The sequence below is a fragment of the Dipodomys spectabilis genome, unplaced genomic scaffold (genome assembly GCF_019054845.1).
Source record: "Dipodomys spectabilis isolate Male_0828 unplaced genomic scaffold, ASM1905484v1 ptg000089l, whole genome shotgun sequence".
NCBI lineage: Eukaryota > Metazoa > Chordata > Mammalia > Rodentia > Heteromyidae > Dipodomys > Dipodomys spectabilis.
The window spans coordinates 10,722,821-10,744,598 of NW_024870766.1; the positions used below are offsets into that span (position 1 = coordinate 10,722,821).

General features: G+C 35.6%; 1 protein-coding gene across 1 annotated transcript in view; it reads left to right on the plus strand.

Annotated features, from left to right (window-relative positions):
• Nucleotides 1-21,368, plus strand: part of Pclo (piccolo presynaptic cytomatrix protein) — a 280,740-nt gene extending 259,372 nt beyond the window's left edge. The window contains 3 exon segments of the mRNA XM_042684701.1: nt 18,067-18,201; nt 18,816-18,961; nt 21,228-21,368. Of these exon segments, the coding sequence (XP_042540635.1) occupies nt 18,067-18,201; nt 18,816-18,961; nt 21,228-21,368 (422 nt within the window).
• The last annotated feature ends 410 nt before the right edge of the window (nt 21,369-21,778 follow it).

A 21,778-nucleotide genomic window follows, 5' to 3' on the forward strand; every position in this document is an offset into this window, starting at 1 on the left:
GGGAAGGTGGCTCAGTGGTAGAGCGCTTGCCTTGCATGCCTGAGGCCCTGGGTTCGATTCCTCAGCACCACATAAGAAAAAAAGAAAAAAGCCAGAAGTTGCGCTGTGGCTCAAGTGGTAGAGCGCTAGCCTTGAGCTGAAGAGCTGAGGGACAGTGCCCAGGCCCAGAGTTCAGGCCCCATGACCGGACCCAAAAAAAAAAAAAAAAGAAAGAAAGAAAGAAAAAAAAGTTCTTTGATTTTTTTGGGAGGGGTGGGAGGATCCTGTATCTCCCTTGTGTCCTTCACCAGTCTCTTGTTGGAGTCTCTGGTCTGCTTGTGGTGTTTGATTTTCCTGTGGCTTGGTTGGTTTCTTAAGTCAGTTTGTTTGAGCAGGCAGAAAAATGCTCTGCTTTACCCAGGATTTTGTTATCCTCCTCCCAGGCTAATTCAATGGGAGGGAGATCTGCTTTCAGTATCACAAAAGGAGATGGCTGTTTCTTCAAGTTTGGAGATGCTATGATGAGGCTAGGTTCTGGGCAGAGTTGAGGCCTTTCAGCAAATAGTAGCTAGGTTGAAAGAGACTCACAGAGCCCAGCCTGGAGCCATTCTCAGGGTTTATGTTTACTGAATTTCAATTGAGTGTCCAGGCTGCTAAAGGGAGGGGCAGCGTCTGGCTCTGTTTACCCAGTGAAGAGAGCCATTCCTGGGGCTGGCAGCCAGAGCTGGGTGTCTTTTCCCTGGTTGAATCTGAGTCTGACAGGTCAGGTTAAGTTCTTGTGAAGTGCTAAATGACTCTAGTTTTCTTCCAAGGCCTGAGCTGGAGCTAGCAGCTCAGCCGGGCCTTCAAAGATGGAGATCTCTGGTAGTGGGGGGGGGGGGGGGGCGGGGGAGGGGTGTCCTTCCCTCCTCTGCTCCCTGAGAAGGAGTGAGGATGTCTGGCTTCTACTCATGTCGAGTCTTGGTTCCTGGGTCTTCTCTAGTCTGAGAACTGCAGGATGAAGATGTCTGTTCCTTGTTGGTTCTTGCTGGTGTTGAGTAGAATCCGCTTGCACACCGGGGCTCCTTTGTCCCGGACTCTCTATGTTGTAGGTATGGAGGCCTCGGCTGCGGCCACCACCACTGCCCCCTCAGCGGTGGCTGCTGGCAAGTGCTCAGATCTGTCTCTTTGCCTGGATTTTCTCTCTCTGGCCTAACTCTCTGTACTGTGATGGCACACTTGGTGTGATTCTCTGGCTTAGGACTGTTCACTGGAACACTAAAACTGCTTTCTGCCGGGCGCTGGTGGCTCACGCCTGTAATCCTAGCTACTGAGGAGGCTGAGATCTGAGGATGGCGGTTCAAAGCCAGCCCGGGCAGGAGAGACCGTGAGACTCCTATCTCCAATAAACCACCAGAAAACCGGAAGTGGCACTGTAGCTCAAGTGGTAGAGCACGCACCTTGAGCTAAAGAGCTGAGGGACAACGCCCAGGCCCAGAGTTCAAGCCCCATGACTGCCCAAAAAAAAAAAAAAACTGCTTTCTATGCGAGAGCTTGTTTAGCCTCCAGCTTCTCCTCCTCCATCTTCCCATAACTCTTTGTGTATTAATTTAAATGCCTTTTTCTCTATTCAACTGTGCTATTTAAAGAATTGCCTTCAAAGAGAAAAATTAAAATGACTACAGAATATGCTTAGTGAAAACATAATAATAAGCCAGGCACCAGTGGCTCACCCCTATAATCCTAGTTACTCAGGAAGCTGAGATCTGAATATCACTGTCCAAGGCCAGCCCTGCGCAGGAAAGTCCATAAGACTCTTACTCCAATTAATCACCAAAAAATTGGAAATAGGATTGTGGCTCAAAAGATAAAGTGCTAACCTTGAGCATAAAAGCTCAAGGACAGTCCCCAGACCCCAAGTTCAAACTCCAGGATAGGCATAATAACAGTAGTAGCAGTAGTAGTAATAGTAATAGCTTTTACTTTGTTTTAATAATTACATTGTCTCCCATCAAAGTACTAACCAGGTCCAACCCTGCTTAGCTTCCGAGATCAGACAAGATCGAGTGCGTTCAGAGTGGTATGGCCATAAACAAAGGAGGAGGCTACAATGCTTGAGAAGAAATGTACTCATTATATTGGCCATCTAATTGTAACACTTCTGTATAGTATTTTCACAATAAAAAATAAATAAAAATTTAAAAAATACATTGTTGTTTTCTTAAAACATAAATACATATCTTGTCTTGCTGTTTCCAATATTAATTAGTGCTAACAATACACATGCATATTAAGAACAAGATTCCATGCTACATTTTGGCTGCTGCAGAAATCGAGTCAATACACATACTACTCTGAAGGAGCACATAGTCTAGGTCAAATCATTTTATCACACAGTCAATAAAAATATTGTTCAACTAGGCGTTGACATCTATGACATCTATGACATTTAGATTGCTTGACAATCATGCCTATCTGTTGTTAAATGTTTTTAATAACTACCATGAAGAAATATTTCAATAACCATAAGGCCTCAGAGAGCAATTATAATGAAACCTCATAACTAAGAATGCAAATTCGGAACTTTCAAATTTGGTCATTGAAAAACATTGCTAGAAGTAATGGAGTGTTATGAAAAAAGTAACAGGTAGTGATGAACAAAGTTTAGACATATGGTGGGTGATGGGAGAAACAAATTTCAAGGCAAGGGAATATTCTGAGGAAAGGGATAGAAGAGAGAACTGGGAATATGGAGGAGGAACGTCATTCTATGAATCTAGAGCAATATATGTAAGAGAACAGAGCAACTAAGAATGCGCATAGTCAGGTCAGTTATGGGACTGTAATGATCTGTACAAAATAAAGAAATGTGAGATTTATTAAAAGTTCGTGGGATATTTAAAGGTTTCAATACTTATAATGATGAGTATTTCTATGAAAGAAGATAATAGTCGTCTTTATTTATTAGTCGTATTTATTTATTAGTACCATAAACGTGAGACAGTTCAATAATAACCACAACATAAATGGTCAATCATTAAATGCAATAGATGCAAGTATGCTTTATAAAGGAAAAACTCAGAAAAAATGCTGACAGAGGGAAATTTGAAAATGAAAGCAAAGCCAACTGTGGAAAGATGATGCAATGCCCACTTATACATCACACCATTTTAAAGCAAGAAATTGGCTGGGCTTTAAAATGCCATCTGGCATATACTTGAGAATACATTTTAGATATTAATTGAAAGAGGTAGAGCAGTTCACTTAGGTAGAATGCTTATATGTTACACACTGAGCTTTATCATTATACATGGTGACATTGATCTGTTCTCCCATATATGGAAAACTTGAATACATTTCTAATGTACACTGGTGCTGGTGGTGCTGATGGTGGTGGTAGTGTGTGTGTGTGTGTGTGTGTGTGTGTGTGTGTGTGTGTGTGTGTGTGTGTGTACATGAAAAGAAAATTTTGAATGAGGAACAACAGTCTGTTCAAATGAGGGGTTATCAGTTTTGTTAATGTTATAAATACTTCCTGAGTATACCTTGAAGATAGTAAGGAAAGTTATGCAATGTTGTCTGGTTTCTACATCTATGGTACTAACCAATAAGAGAAGTTCAAAACATAACCTTAAGGTATTGAAAGTAGATTTAATCAAAAGTTACAATTTCATATTTGGAAATACTTGAATGCTGATAAATGAAAGGGGCAAAATTCTCTGGGAACATTGAGATATGACTTTAGTCAGAAGGCATTGATTTGATCAAAATGATTTAGCCCTTAAAGTGAGAAAATGACCTCAGTTATTATTTTGCCTTTTTAAAACAGTCTTCTCCTTGATCACAGTTTTGCGAAATAAATGAATGGCCTCATTGGTTGAACAGTCAATCAATAAGCAGAGATTTAGTGTGGAAGAGTTTGTGTCCATTGCATATCCGTAGCTCTGTGCTGTAGGCCACAGCATCCTCAATTTGGCTTCTGTTTTTGTCAGCAGAAAAGGTAGTTTGAAATGATTTCTGTTACTGCAAGAAGCTAAAAAACAGGGACCATTTCTCAACAATTTATTCTCAAGTCACAATTTTCTCTTCAAGTGTTTATTAACTTTGATGTTCTGGTGGTTGGAATTCATTTCTTCTTAATTAGTAATGAATTGGCTGAATCCACATTTAGGTCAATGTGTTCAATTTAGTTTGCGTTAGAGAATTCTGTGACATTTGTCAACCAATTTACAGGATGATATAAATCATTTTATAGTTACCACTGAAGCATTCTGAGTAAAATGAGTAGATGGGTGTTTTGAAGCTCTAAATATGATCCATTTTCAGATTATCAGCCTAAAATTGAGATTTTGGTAGTTGAATTTGCTATTTAAACTCTCACTCATTTTCTAGTTAATATTTTTTCTTAATGAAGTAGGTAGTTTTATATTTACATGAGATCATCCGTTATATTATTCCTCAAAATAACTTTGTTATAGATTAAAGGGATGGAATAATAAAGAACAGAATGAGTTATTTAAAAATCAGATATTTTAAAAATTATATCTGGCTTGACTCTCTAAATTTATTGACTAATAATGCTGTTTCTTTGGCTTAAAAGAATATGAGTAGATCCTCCCCCACACACACACACATACCTTCTGGGTGGGTAAAATGGTCAGTACCACTGTGTGAGGGATTCAGTTAAAGTCAAAGTCCACCGACCTCAGGGAACTGGCATTGTGGTCCTAGTCATTCTTCTTTACTAAAGAAGGATTTTATTAGGAAGAATATTATTGGGATGGTCTATTATATCAGCTCTCCTCCCTGACTCTCTTGGGCTTTGTTTGCTTGAGTTTTTTCTTTGTTGTTTCACAAATCATGTCCATTGACATTTTCTTTTTTTTGTTTGTTTTGTTTTTTAATTTTTTTATTGTGAAAATACCATACAGAGGGGTTACAATTACATGTGCAAGATAATGAGTACATTTCTTATCAAGCACTGTTGCCTCCTCCTTTGTTTCCCCTTCCCATCCCTTCCCATCTCCCCCCCTTCCCTCCCCCTCCCAAAGTAGTAATGTTTGTTTTTCAACATAACAATTTGTACATCTCATTGTTGCAATGAGTCCAACTGTATCCCTGTTTAAACGATTTGTTTTTCAGCACCTATGTTTTTGCAGTTTCTGTTTTCATTTTCTTATGACAAATATTTCTACAAAGAAATCTGGTTATTTTTAGTCATGACAAAATGGATGCCAAAAAAGTAATTCTAAGAAGACCAAAAAAGCTCAAAATGTAGAAGGAAAGAGGTCAATCAGAAAAACCTATTTTGCTTCTAAAATTATGTTCTTTCTCTATCTCAGAAGGAAGGGCCTTTTTTTAATATAACAGAATGCAAAGGGAATGTGCAGGTTTGTCTTGTTTCCACACAACTCTTGATCTTAAATCTTATCAGATCACAAAGCCTGCCTTACTTACTGTGTGATATAGTCCCTTGAATCTGGGTTATTTAAAGCCCTTAATAAAACCTTATAGAACTCCTCTCTCAGAAAAATATATAATGAAAAGATAGTAAAATACCTCCTTCTTCCACCCCTATTCTCTTAAACCAAGAAAATTTACCAAGATTCAATTCTACAGCTTTGTATAACACAGCTGACATACACATACATGTAAACAAACTTAATAGGCTGACACTATCATTGCTTTACTAAAGGCCTACCAGTTTCAAAATACCCTCATCCTTGGCCTCAGAGCAGTAGAGGTAGAAATGACTAGGCTTTTAAGACCTGAAAAAAATCACCTTTTTTTCACATCTAGATGTAAATAATAACCATTTTCTAAGTTTGCTGTAATGATTTCACACACAAATGTTGACTTTCTTCCAAATCTGCTTCACAACACATCAAACACAAGAACACACACACACACACACACACACACACACACACACACACACACACACTGTTGGCACTGAATTTGCCTATCATTCTGGGCCATCTTGATAGGAACATCCAATTTAATATGACTTTTTTTCTATTTAGTGAACATAAAATATACAAAATCAGGTCAATAATATATACTCTGTTCCACATGGATGAGGACAAAAGATAATTATTCAGCTGCTACTTGTCATCTTTAATAGCCTAATATTATTTCTTCAGTTACTATTAGATGTCTCTGGAATGGCAAAACAAAAAGAGCAAGATTTATTTTGGCTCAAGATTTCAGAGGTTTCCATTCATGGCATCTGGAACCATGTGATCGGGTTCAGGTTAAATATCATACTGGTAGAAACAAGAGTTTCTTCACATAATGGCACTGGAAAAGCAGGAAGGAGAGAGAAGAGGGGGAGAATGAAGTCAAGAATTCAATGTATAGCCTACAAAATTAAGAAGAATGAGGGATGAGATGTGTAGGGAAGGGATGGATGAGAATGTTGAAAGGGGTGTCATTGACTAAGATGTGTTGTATTCATAAGTATTTTGTTAAATGGTAACTCCTCTGTACAACTACTTAAAGATAATAAAAAAGAAAAATAAATGCATAAAAGTAACAATGTTAAAGTAGTGACACAGACTGAGATGTATTGCACACATAAACTGCCTCATGAAATGGCACAAAAAATTCAATCCATAACTTAAAATTAAGATAAGCAAAGGGAAGGTTGGGTTGGGAGAGATGGGTGAAAATGTTGAAAGGGGTGACATTGATCAAGATGCATTGGATTCAAAAACTGCTTCAGTGAATGGTAAACCCTTTGAACAACTACTTAAAGATAATAAAAAAATACTCTAAAAAAGTAATAAGGAAAAGAAATCTTGACATTTGTAAAGCAAAAGTCAGCATATATATGTGAAGTTTCTAGAGTAGAAATAATAAAATGAAGAAAAATACAAGCAAAATTGAATATACATCAAGTCTTTGGGTATTGTCAAGTAAAATAAGATTAATAAAAATATTTCCATAATAACAGAATTTGGTCAAAAGAAAATTATTTACAGTAGAAAATGTTTAAAAAATGAAGGACCAGAACTAAACAATATAAGAAAATTTCCCAAAATTTTACAATCCTATAAAGCTGAAGCTGTTGTCACAAGAATCTATTTACACACTTTTACATTGCATGCAAGGAAAAACAAATTGGAGGGATCTGGTAACTTAGAACTCAGAATGTTTTACTGTGTGTCTTTTAAAGTTTATTTTAATTTCTAGCTTTGAAATGAGTGATGGGAGCTAGGCAACTAATTATGAGGTGAGAGACTTTCAGGGCTAAATTTGCTTCTATAGCACCAAGTCACACTTGGGTCTCTAGCTTTAATGACCTACCTTCTTGCTAATTTGTTTTTATTAACAGGAATTTGCTAATGCAAAAAAAGTCTAAGTGTTGATTAGAATTTTATTATGTTTATTCTTCTTTCCTTATATAAATTGTCCTTTTTAAAAATACTGTTCTTTCCTCCTTTTCCATATTTTACTTAACTCCCAGTTAATTCAATTAAACATTAACCTCTAACGAGACTTTTGCCTAGAATGAACTTATGTTAGAAAAAGTTATTGAATTTGCAGTAGAATTTAATAATTTTGATATAAAACAATTTACTCAATGACTAAATTACCATAATGCAAGAAAAATATTTTCTCAATCAATATTTACTTTTTCTAAATCACTTTGCATCCTTAAGCAATGTTGTACAGAATCTCATACAAATATGAGAATTTTTTTTAGAAATCTTTATTGCTGTTTTTCTTGTGGTGTTTCTTTGTAGTGGAACAGTACTCGGGCTTTAACTCAGGACTTGGGTGTTGTCCATCAGCTTTGTTGCTCAAGGCTGGAACTCTACCAACTGAACCACAGTTTTACTTGAAAGCTTTCTGTGGTTAGTTGAAGATAAGAGTCTCATGGACTTTTCTGCCTGAGTTCACTTTGAACTGAGATCCTCAGATATTAACCCTGAAATGATAGGTTAACCGATATGAGCACCCGGCTTTTCTTTTGTTATTTAATCTAACTCAGCTATATAATGTCCTAATATATACTTATAAACAACTAGTGGATTACATATTCCATTTGTTACAGAGTTTAAAAAGTTGCTGGCCAAAAGAGTTGCTGGCTATGCCTTTTAAGGTTTAGTCTAAGATTAAAATACAGACACAAAACAGTCTCCATCCCTTGCTCTTCTTCTTTCTATTAAGTCCTAGTTTTGCAGGATGACTATCTTTCCTAGTGTAAAATTAATCATTATTCTTTTCTGAAATGGACACAGAGAAATTCTGTATGTTGATTCAGTTTTTTCTTCTGGCAATTTGCTCTTTTTTCTAAAACGTGATCATACCACGTGATGATGCTTTTTCTGGTTCAAAGTCTCACCAGATCTCTTGCCACTTCCCATCTTGTGTAGAAAACAGACACAGATTTCTGAGTCTATTCATATATTTACCTCAAGAGACAAAATCACTGAGAGACCCTGCTACAGTATAGGTATGATTAATATGTTGACCTGCAATCAGCTACTTTGAGACCTCAGTATGATATCCTGTTCTTCCTTTAGTAGAAATAATACAGGGCAAGTAGAAATAGCATTGAATATGGTGAAAGCAGGAATTTCACAGGCATCACACTGTGAAGCGTGTGAAGTTAAAGCTCCAAGAAAGAAACAGGCAAGGTGATGACTCGAGAACTTTAAATTAGCAAGTTTTTAACTCAGCTTTCTTCCTAAGTGAGAAGGTGGGAAACAGCAAATTTCTTCAAGCTGGTATGTAGAGTTTTACGCATATGAAAGAACTATATGACCTATAAAATTAATTTCTCCCAGAAAACTTCCATCACGTTCATTAGTGTGATCAACTCTAATCCACAGTTTCTGTTGTATCCAAATAGAAGTGGAGCCAATATTACTTTTCCTTGATTTTCTCCCTCAGAAGGAATCCTTTTTTCCCAGGAAGAAGATGGGAGATGAGTGGTGGGTGGTAACAGGTAGTAATAGAGGGAAGTGAATATGATCACATTAAATTACATGATATACTTATATACACTTATATAAATATATTATGCATCATATACAGTCATATGGGTGTTTGTCATATACATATATTATATACTTTGACATATATACATTACACATGTATATAATATATGTATTCACAATGAAACCCAACATTTGTTCAATTAATATAAGCTAGCTACTTCTTCAGTAATCTCTTCCCCGCTTCATGCCAGCAATGGTTTCAGAGATGAGAGAATGGTTCTAGCTACTTCGCTACAGCTTTGGAGAAAAGAGATACAGCTGTTTTATAGATATACTAACCTACTAGACAAGATTTTGCTATCACTTTTGAGAACCATTCAATAATCATTTTGCCAGTGTTTATTCCTACAAGCACAGTATGTCTTTATCCAGAGAAAGTAAACTTTGTATACTTCTTCTAAGCACCTTGGAGTACCAGTCATGAGAGCCCTGGCTGGTTGATGCTGTTGTTGTTGTTTCTCATTCTGTGAGATTCTCAGAACTTCATCATCATATGATGGGTCATGGTTAACAGTCTGATTTAGCTTGACTTTCCCTAGCATTAGCTGTGCTTCTTTTACATTTATATGCTAGTGATATGGAATTTGGTGACACTCTCAGGCTTTGGTTAACTCATTCTCTTTTCCAGGCAAACTTCCATGTCTTATAGCTATAACTGCTTTCTTTGTCTTTATAAGGCTTTGTCTTATTGTTATTTGCTTTTCTGTTCCTAGAGTCCTGTTTTTTGTTTTGTTTTTGTTTTGCTCTGTTTTAGTTGTTCAGAGGAGTTAGACCTTTGGAGTCCTTCCCTGAGTTTACTACTACGTTTTTAAGTTTTCTGGGAAGAGAATAAATGAACTAGAATGGAATTCTTATATAAAAATGACATGTGTGTGGAGTGAGCTGGCTCACACTTGTAATTCCAGCATTCGAAAGACTGAGATGGGAGGACTGATTTTGAGGCCATACTTGGCTAAATAAAGAGAACTTTTCTCGAATATAGGTATGTGTGGAGGGGAATAATCAGAATTGGATTCTAGATCATCAGTTCAAATAAATATATTAGATGGTATGTGTAGTTTCCTGTCAAGGTATAAAAAGAATGTGATAGTATTAGAGCCTTATTCATGACACCAAATTATTGAAAATATAGTGCTGAGATAATTGAGGACCAACATATGAAGGACCATTTCACTACCAGCTTTCCTATTTTGCTAATATTTGTCCAAAGCGCCAGCATTATTTTTATATTAATTTTACCTACTACTTTATCCTCTACCTCATTGAGTTTTAATGTATGTGATTCTATTTGTCTTATTTATTAAACTTAGACCTGATGTCTATTTTATATGATAGTGAGTTTTATCTTTTATTGATTTCTCATGTCTGACACAAATACCAATCTGTGTGTGTGTTTGGATGTGTGTAGATGTGTGTGTGCATGCACGAGCATATGCATGCATTATGCTTCTGTGTCCCAGTACTGGGACGTGAGCTCAAGGATTGGGCACTGTTCCTTAGCTTTTTCTCTCAGCTACTCTCTATCACTTGAACTACAGCTTTAGACAAGGGGTTTTTGATGATTTATTAGAGATAACACTCTCACACACTTTCCTGCCCAGGTTGGCTTTGAACCATGATTCTCAGATCTCATTCTCCTGACTACTAGGGTTATAGGTGTAAGTTACTAGCACCCCAGTTCAATCTTTGTATTTTGGGTAGATTGGAACAAACTGGATCTTAGTTTTGTTTCTTGTGTACAAAATAAAGTAAGGCTTTGCTTTATGAATGAATCCAAAAATTCTAACTTAAAATTTTGTCTATACACTAAGTGTAAAAAAAAATTAAAGAGTTAATATAAATATCTACTATAAGGATCAAATAGTTTTCCCTATTTTAGCTAGATTTTTCTCAACACTTAGAGTGCTATATTTATTATCAAATTAAGCTACTTAAAATATGGATTCAAAATATAACGTGGAATGAAAATTTTTAAGTAAAATACCAAGTCTCTATGATTTTGTGTAGGGTTGCGCATTGTCACTAACCTTTAATGGAAGCACCTCTTGTTGGATTTAAATTTAATATCAAAGATTATCCACAATTTTCTGAAAAGAATAGTAAAATACTCTTCCCTTTTCAGTGTAGTATACTTCTAAAGTATACTTCTAAAATGACATGTAACAGTAGATATAATGTAGAAACCAGGATGAGAATCCATCTGTCCTCTATTAAGCCAAGAATTAATCTTTAAGATGATCTGAGCTGATATTTTATTTTAAAATGAAAAGTTTTTAAATTTCTAATATTGATAGCAACAATCCACATAAGCAAGTTTCCTGAAGATCTTCATATTTTTAAGTTTGAAGATATCTTGAGAACAAAGTATTTGAGAACAAATTTTTGACAGTCATGTTTATAGAACTTCAAGAGATTCTCATTACACAAAAGTAAACTGTTAATATAGTCTCTATTAATAATGCCTTACAAGCACATGGGTGTACTTCCCATGTATATGCTGCAATTCCCACTGATGATTGTTCCTTTTTCTCTATAAGAATGCTCTTACCATCCATCTCTCATAGTTAACTACTCTTCTGGTTTCAGCTGAAACATGGTTTATCCATACACCTTCATTATAGTTGTTCTTTTTTAAAAATATGTTTTTATTGTAAAAATACTGTACAGAAGGGTTACAGTTACATGTGCAAGCTAATGAGTACATTTCCTATCAAGCATTGTTACCTCCTCCTTTGTTTTTCCCCTACCATCACTTCCTTCCCACTCTACAACTACACTCCTCCAAGCCCCCTAAAGTGTGAAGTCCATTTTTCAAGATAGTGTCTTGTACGTCTCGTTGTTACAATGGATCAACCTGTATCACTATTTAAGTATTTTGTTTTATCCCTTCCCCTCCCCAAAGTAGAGAAGTGTATATACAAGATGGAGGGCATCAACACCAAATACAGTGAAAACAGGGGTTATATCGTAGGGGAGGAATATACAAAGAATCAAAAAAATCACATAGTACATTATAAATATGTTAGAAACAATAGCAAGAAAGAAAAAACTACTTGTGTCCCTATCTTGGAATTCATGTCACTTAACATCATCTTATCTGCTTATATGTACATAGCTTTTGACCTTTTCTGCTTGTCCCAGACATATAGTAGTTGTAAATAAGGTAAACCATGGGACCTATGTTTCTTTGGACATGGCTTACTTCACTTAATATATATTTTTCCCAAGTCTTTTCATTTCTTAAGAAATTGGGCTGTACCATTTTTCTGATGGAGGCATAGAATTCATATATATATACATATATGAATATATATATGTGTGTGTGTGTGTATATATATATATATATATATATATATATATATGGGTTGGATCCATATCTTAGCTATGGTGAATGATGCTGCAATAAACATAGTTGTGCTAGCAGTTTTAGTATGGTCTTGTTTGTGAACATTTGGGTAAATGCCCAAAAGTGGGATTGTGGGGTCATAGGGGGGCTCTATGTGGAGTCTTTGGAGGAACCTACAAAGGTTCTTTCCAAAGTGGTTGAACAAGTTTACACTCCCATCAACAAGCAGTATGGTTCCCTTCTGACCACATCCCCCTCCCCCTCCAGAAACTGTTGTAAGAGTTCTTAATTATAGCTATTCTAACTGGGGTGAGGTGGTATCTCAATGTTGTTTTGATTTATGACTAGAGAGGTTGAGCATTTCTTCATATGTCTATTGGCCATCTTTCTTTCCTCTTCAAAGAAGTTTCTCTTTAAGTCTTTAGTCCACTTGTTTATTGGGCAGTTGTTTCTTTGAAGATTTGTTGTTGGGAGATTTAATTTTTTTTGAGTTCCAGGTATATTTTAGATATGAGACCCTTGTCCGTTGTATGGTTAGTGAAGATCTTCTCCCACTCCATGGGCTTTCTATAGATCTTGCTAGACATGTACTTTGCCATGCAAAAGCTCTGCAACTTCATGCAATCCCATTTGTCCAACCTTTCCTTGATTTGTTGTGTTTCTGGATCTCTATTAAGAAAATTTTGGCTTGTGCCAAGGAGACCTAGGGTTTCTCCTATTCCATCCTGTAATGTTTTCAGGGTGTCTGCTTGACTTCGAGGTCTTTGATCCATTTAGAGTTGATTGTGGTGCAGGGTAATATATAAGGATCTAGCTTTAGTTTTCTACAAGTAGTTAACCAATTTTGCCAGCACCATTTACTGAAGAGGCCATCTTTCTTACATTCTATTTTTTAAATTCCCTTATCAAAGATTATATGGCTATTGTTCTGTGGGTTCATTTTTGGGTTTTCAATTCTATTCCATTGGTCCTGAGGTCTGTTCTTGTGCCAGTATCAAGCTGTTTTGATTACTGTGGCTTTTTAGTAGAGTTTGAATTTTGGGATTGATATTCCTCCAGCACTATTCTTTCTGTTAAGGATTGTTTTTGCTATTTGGGGTCTTTTATTGTTCCATATGAATTTTTGGGTTGCTTCTATTTCCTTGAAGAATGAGGTTGGAATATTGATAGGAATTTCATTGAATTTGTAGATAGCCTTAGGAAGTATTGCCATTTTCACAATGTTGATCCTTCAGATCCAGGCACATGGGAGGTTTTTCGACTTTCTAAGTTCTGCTTTGGTTTCCTTTTTCAGGATTTTAAAGTTTTCATCATAGAGCTCCTTCACTTCTTTAGCTAAGTTAATTCCTAGGTATTTTATTTTTTGTGGGGTTATTACAAAAGGAGTTGCTTTTATGATTTCAGCGGTGCTCTTCTCATTGTTGGCATAAAGAAAAGCCATTGATTTTTGAGGGTTAATTTTATACCTGCTACTTTGCCAAAGTTTCGAATCAGCTCGAGTAATTTGGGAGTGGAGTCCATGGGATTCTTTAAATACAAGATCATGTCATCTGCAAAGAGGGAGAGTTTTATTTCAGCTATCCCTATTTGGATCCCTTTTACATTTGCATCTTGTCTTATTGCTGTATCTAGGCAATCTAATACTAAATTGAAAAGAAGTGGAGAGAGTGGACATCCTTGTCTCATTCCTGAGTTTAAGTGAAATGGCTTTAGTTTTTTTGCCATTAAGTATAATGCTGGCTGTAGATTTGTCATATACAGTCTTTATTGTATGGAGGGATGTTGCATGGATTCCTAGTTTTTCCAAAGCCTTCATTATAAAGGGGTGCAATAAAATGCAAACATAAAGGGGATCAAAATAGTGAAAGATAAAATAAAACTCATGGGATTGCATGAAGTTGCAGTTTTCTGCATGGCAAAGGACATGTCTAGCAAGATCAATAGAAAGCCCAAGGAGTGGGAAAAGATCTACACTAGCCGTACAACAGACAAGGGTCTCATATCTAAAATATACCTGGACCCAAAAAATTAAATCTCCCAACAACAAATCCTCAAAGAAACAACTGCCCAATAAACAAGTGTGCTAAAGACTTACAGAGAAACTTCTCAGAAGAGGAAAGAAGGATTGCCAATAGACACATGAAGAAATATTCAACCTCCCTAACCATAAAAGAAATGCAAATCAAAACAACATTGAGATACCACCTCACCCCAATTAGAATGGCTATAATCAAGAACTCTAATAACAACAGATGCTGGAGGGGATGTGGCCAGAAGGGAACCCTACTGCATTGTTGATGGGAGTGTAAACTTGTTCAATCACTTTGGAAAGCAGTATGGAGGTTCATCAAAAGGCTCCACATAGAGCCCCTGTGACCCAGCAATCCTACTTTTGGCATTCGATCTTCTGCACGGTCTAACCTACTGTTTTTTATTTCCTTTCCTTCTAATTGGTCAGCTTTGATGGCTTCAAATTCTTTGTTGGATCTTTGTTTTAGGTCTTGTATGGACTTCTTTACTTCTTTAATTGGTGTTCAGTATTTATATTCAAATCTCTTAGTTGATTGGTTATGGTTTCCTTGGACTCCCTTTCCTTCTGCTGGGCTCCATTAAGCATTCCCTTTGTGATCTCCCTGGATTCCTTCAGCTGTATGTTTATGGCTTCCATGAATGCCTCTATTGACTTTGTCTGTTCTCATCTTGCTCACACAATTCCTGTGTTACTCTTTGATTAGTTTCTTCATGCTCACAAGATTCTTGTATTAATTTTTGGCTAGACTCATCATGCTCGTGAAGATCTTGTATTAATCTTTGGTTAGCCTCGTCTTGCTCCCCATCATGCTCACACTGAGTCCTTTGCAGGCTTTCAATCTTTTCATTCACCGTGTTTACCAGTAGTGTTTGTAGTGTTTTGGGGAACTCTCCTCTGGATTTTTCATTAACTGTCTCATTATCATGAGTGGGAATTGAGATACCTGGACTTGCCCTTTTTCTTGTGTTTTTCTAGCTTGTTCTGCCCATTTGGTATGAAAGTAACACTGATTTCATGATAGAACACTATTTTAAGGCAAGCAGCAATCAGAGTCCTGTAGTTGCACAGTCAAAATGGCTGCAGATACAATTTTATTCAACAGATTCAATCTATTCAACATCAAACAACTATGTTTTAATGGGCTCAGAACATCAAAGAGGGATTCGGCAGAATAGAAATTAATAGGTTTAGGGTGAATTGTGGGGAAAAATTGAATTAGAGGAATGTGGAGAGGTAAAAGGAAAAAGTGAATTTAACAGAGTACTAATCTCAGAGAGGAAATGGATAGAACATAATAAAAGAGAAAGATAAAGAAACAAGAAAAAAATAGAAAAGCAAAAATTTTAATTTAAAAAATGAAATACTTAAAAATTATGTAAGTATAAAGAAATAATACTGATAGAAGAAAAGGATAGATGAAAGAAGAGAGATAAAAAGGAAAAATAAAATAATATAAAAAAATTAATGGAATACTTAAAGACTAATAGGTATAAAGAAATAATGCTACTATTAAAGAAATTAAGCCTAAGAGGTTGTGAATTGAGTAATCACTTTCTGAATTAGGTATGTACACAATGAAGAATACGGCCTAATAATCAACAACGGGTATATATCAGGGGATAAGCAGAACAGCAATTAAGTCATGTAAAAAAAAAAGACCTAAAGGTTAAAAGAGATAACACACACACACACACACACACACACACACACACACACTTGAAATATATATTATGAAAGAAAACATTTAAAAAATTTTTAATTAGATAGAAAAATGAGTTATTTGGGTTTTTTGGTGGGGGGGAGGGCGGGCAGGAACATCTTGTCTCCCCTGTGTGTCCATAACCAGTGTCTTGGTGGAATCTCTGGTTTGCTTGTGGTGTTTAGTTTTCCTGTGACTTGATTTGTTTCTTAAGTCAGTTTGAGCAGGCAGAAAATTGCTCTGCATTACCCACAACTTTGTGATCCTCCTCCCAGACTAGTTCAGTGGGAGGCAGTTCTGCTTTGAGTATCACAAAAGAGGTAGATATATGCTTCCTCTAGCTTAGAGTTGCTGAGATGAGGTTCTGGGTAGGGTTGAGGCCTATCAGCAATGATTAGCTTCTCCCTGAGCTCCTGAGACACTCACAAAGCCCAGCCTGGAGCCATTCTCAGGATTTGTATTTACTGTTTCAATTGTTTGTCTTTTACCCCTCCTGCTGCTGGCCTGGTGCCTAGGTTGTAGTGGGCAAGGTCAGCCTCTGGCTCTGTTTACCCAGTGAAGAAAATCACTCCCCTGGGGACAGAGATCTCTCTGCCTGGGTGGGGTGACTTTCCCCTGGCTGAAGCTGAGCCCAGCAGGTTAGGTTAGGTTCCTGTGACCTGATGAATGGCTCCTATTATTTTCTTCCAAGGCCTGAGTTGGAGCTAGCTGCTCGGCTGGGCCTGAGTCAGTATCAAAGATGGAGTTCTTCTCTAGTGGTGGAGGAGGGTCTACCTTCCCACCACTACTCCATGAGACGTAATGAGGATGTCTTGGGTGTACTCACTCTAGCCTCTTGGTTTCTGGGCCATCCCTTGTTTGCCATCAGCAGGATGACGATTTCTGCTCCTTGTCAGTTCTTGCTGGTGGTGAGTAGAATCCGCTCTCACATCACACCTGGCATCTTTCTTTGGGCTCTCTCTGTTGATAGGGTGGCCACAGCAGCAGCCACTGCCACGGTCAGGGACCTGTGCTCAGATCTGTCTCCTTTCCCAAGCTGCCTGGATTTTTCCTCTCTGGCCAAACTCCCTGTTCTGTGATGGCACACTTTGTGTGTGCCTAGGACTGTTCACTGGAACACAAAAACTGCTTTCTGTGCAAGAGCTTGTTTAGCTTCCAGCTTCTCTTTTGCCATCTTCCTCCGGACCACCTATAGTCACTCTTGAAAGCATGCTTTTATAGTTTAGAAACTTTTCGCTTTTTAATTATATAGTTATTGATGGAAGTATACATTTCTTCCCAATACATACAAAACTATGAAATCAATAAGCCTGAATGCTTTGGTCACAGTTGTATTTTGTTTATCACAATGTTCAACACGGGATAGGATGGAAAACAAAATGTTTGTTGGTGTATGAGTCTATAAAAGAATATATGAATTGTTTAAGAATGGGTTTGGTTGATTGATCAAACATTTAACCTAGACTGAACAGCTTCTTTAATAATGTAAGACTAAAGACAATGTACAGGAAAAAAATACCTCAAAAACAGTTTGCTTCATTCGTCATATTTTGCCTTATATAATTTTATTTTTCTATATTAATGTTTACTATTTTACAAAGGATACAGAAAGGAAGTGCAAATAATATTCAATATTATTAGTTTTTTAGTATTGGTGGAAAACAAATTATACTTCTCATGATTTTCTATTACTTGTATAAATTATATCATAATTCTCTCACTTGTTAGTATGTTTTTCTTCCCACAATCCTATTACTTGTTTGGATGAAAACTATACATCTGTATAACATATCTACTTGTATCTCATACCTCCCTTCTTAACCAGATTTTTACTACATTTAACTCGTTGTTGTATATACATGTGCAATTTAAGCTGTACTGCTTAAATCCGTGGGCTGGATTTAATTCATCTATACAAAAAAATGTTGAGCAATTGATAGACATGCAATAAATGAATTATGAACCAAAGTAAGAAGTTAATAAATAACTGCATATTTCCCAATTTTTTCTTAATTTCTTTCAGTTAAAACTCAAGTGATGGGAGAAATAAAGATTGCCTTAAAAAAGGAAATGAAAACAGATGGTGAACAACTTATAGTTGAAATTCTTCAGTGCAGAAATATTACTTACAAATTTAAGTCTCCTGACCACTTACCAGGTAATTAACTTTATGATAATGTTTAATGTATCTTAGAATTTATTTAAGGTATATCTTGAGTACTATAAGAAATGGTAACTAAAATTTGGTCTGAATATAAAATGTATCATAAAATATAAAAAATGATTTTTAATTTTTTCTGTATAGATCAGATCCTTTTACACTAGTTTTTAATATAGGCTGCTATATTTATTAATCTACAGGAAAAATATATTCTTTAAATCACCTTAGACCAATAGGAACAAAGTGAATACAATTAACTACTTTTGTATAACGTGAGTTATTCTTTTAGTAGAAATTTGTCTTGTTTATTTGTCTTTGGAATGGTAAGGGGGCCACAGAAGTGGTGGGATAAAGAGTGAATAAATGCCACAGTGATACTTGCTAGACATTATGTTGAAAAAGAACTACACAGCTTGTAGGTAGGGACAGGAAGGAAAAAGTGGGAGAGAAGGGAAGGGATGGCATTATTCAGAGGAAATGTACTCTTCTTTTTTTTTACTTATGTAACTGTAACTTCTCTGTATTTCACCTTTACAATAACAATACATATTTTAAAAGAAAGAAAATTGTATGATTGATTGATGCTGAATGACTTGAAATGTTATTTTCAGATTTATATGTGAAAATATACATAATGAACATTTCTACCCAAAAGAAGGTGATTAAGAAAAAGACAAGAGTTTGCAGACATGATCGGGAGCCTTCATTTAATGAAACTTTTAGATTCAGCCTAAGTCCTTCTGGACATTCTCTTCAGGTAACTCTGCATTATACATTTATTGTTTCTAAGATTTTTGCTCATTTTTTATTTATTTGCTATTAGATTATTTAATATTTATAATATGTTAGAGTTTATACTATATATGCATATTTGTAATATGTTAGAGTTTATACTAGAGTTTATATTATATTTGAAAAATAATAATCATAAGAGATCTCTCCCAAGAAACCTTTTATACTTCTGTAGTCCACTCTGTTTATTTTATGTAGACTTCTTTTCCTGCCCTGGTCACTACCACTAATCTTCTTTGGGCCTGCATCTTTGTTCTTCACATTATTTTGGTAGTTTACTTACCCAGCTTGTCATTTGTGCTTGAAATCTTAAATCATGCCATCATACTGCAGCCAGAGTTATTGTTAAAACACTGGTTGGGTTACATTAAAGTTCTACAATGATTCATTCCAATGAGTCACCTACCTAGTGTTCTCTAAAGTGGCTCTTAATTATATTGATTTAGTTTCAGCTCCTTGTATACTTTTCCACACACTCAAGACTCTAGTCACATCAGAATCTTTTCAAATCAGGTTAAGCCTCCAATGCTTGTCTCACATTTTTCTTCCCTTTCAAAAATTCCCTTCTCGCTCCTCTCCATCTAATACCATATTCCATGTCTTTCAATAAAAAACACATTGCTATCACTGATGACACTACAAATAATTAATTTATCATACCTCCATCACAAATTACTTTGTTTATTGTTATGTTATCAATAACAGTCTGTCTTGTGCAATAATCTGTATAGGGATTAATTTTCATTGCTCTTTATCAAAGCATTTCATATTGTACATCTTCAGTAGACATAGAAATAAGAAATAGAAGAATAAATGTGGAAAGAAAGGAAGAGATTTCTAAAAATATGTAAAAAAAAAAAAAAAAGGGGAGGTGAACCAATTCAGCAGTGAAACCCATTAGACACTATGTTGGAAATGAACTATACAACTTTGAAGTCAGGGAAAACTGGGAGAAAATGAGGGAAGGGTGCACTATTCAAACAGAAATGTACTTTTTACCTGACTTATATGACTGTAACTTCTCTGAAGATCATCCTTTCAAAATTTTTTTAATAAAGTAAAATGAACTGAAAAAATATATGAAGAAATCTCGTGAAACTAGGACTTAAAGCACTAGAGATAAAGATGAGATATTAAAAGTCAAATATTCACCGAGAGGATTAACTGGGGTTTGAGTAGAATGGAATAAAAAGTTAAAGAAATTACTAAAGTCTATGTGAAAGAATATGTCATTCAGAGAGTGATTAGCCATAGAGATTAGTTGTAAAAAAGAAATATAGGTTTGTTTGAAAATAATTTATTAAGAGAGCAAGGAATCAAGCCACAATACAAAGTTATTTGAATATTCCTCACCAACCAGAAACCTACTGTTCTCTATGTTTCTTTCAATTATTCTCTAAAATTAACAACAAAAAGAGATCCCTTTGTTGGCTGATCTGTCTTTGAGAGGGTAAGTGGAGCACAGAAATGGAAGGGCAAAAGGTAAACAAATGAAGCAGTGGTACTCAGTAGAAACTATGTTGAAAATGAACTATACAAATTGTAGATGGGGACAGAAGGGAAAACCTGAGAGAGCACCAAGAAAGGACTAACACTGTCATACTCATTCCCTGATTTATGAAACTATAACCCCCTGTATATTTCTTTATAATAACAATAGAAATATTTAATATCAAAAACGAGATCTCTTCAGTCTTAGGCCCTAGGGAGGCATGTAAGCTCTAAATATAACTTAAGAAACTGTAGTGTTTGTATATGTATGTATATATATATACACATATATACTGTGTATATATATACTATAGTATAAACTACCAAACTACTAAAGTCCTATTTATTTACTCAGCATTCAAATCATTTTGTACTTTATTATTTCATAAAACAGCATAAATATAACTAGCAAGGTTATTTTGTGAAATCTTTCATCAATCTCAGCATATAACTAGTTAGAATTAGCTGATATGCCTTTATTATTTAATACTATTCATTAATACTATTCATATGCATTGGATGAGTCTTTTCCTTTCAGGATAAGAACAGAAATGGTGTGAAGTATCTGATATACCTAAAACTTTTGAGGAAATCTTCAGCATCAGAATGTATTTGCCTGACACTTCTTCCCTCCTGACACTTTCTTTTAAATGCCATTTCTTTGATGGTTAAATGTCCTTTAAATTAAAATGTCCTTTAAAATGTGTGTATATATGTATATATCCTTGACTTTTTTCCAGATTTTGCTATTCTCCAATGGAGGAAAGTTTATGAAAAAGACCTTGATTGGTGAAGCTTGTATCTGGTTGGATAAAGTGGATCTCAGAAAAAGAATAGTCAACTGGCACAAACTTTTGGCTAGCTCCAATCAAACACATTGAAAAAAACATGTCTGTTCAGGGTAATAAAATGGATATAAATATATACAAAGCAAGACTGTAGTTGGATACTGCTATATCAAGCTTTGTATTCAGGAGCAAACATGAGACATGAAACAACAGGCAAGAAAACAAGTGTTAACGCTTTGCAACATTGTTGTGGAACACAGGAAATTTGAAAATGGTCATGTGTTGGAAAGAAACCAACAAAAATAGAGCTCAGAGACCCTGGATTTCTCATGGCTATGAAGAGAAACTGAGAGGAATTCTGAATATAAAAATCTCTGAGAAGAATTGAGCTGAAAAGACAGAAGCTCAAAGATTAATATGGTTTCCAAAGGCGGTCGAAAAGCAATCCTTTAGTTGGAAACAAAAACATAAACAAACCATGAAATTGAATATGTTTTCAGATG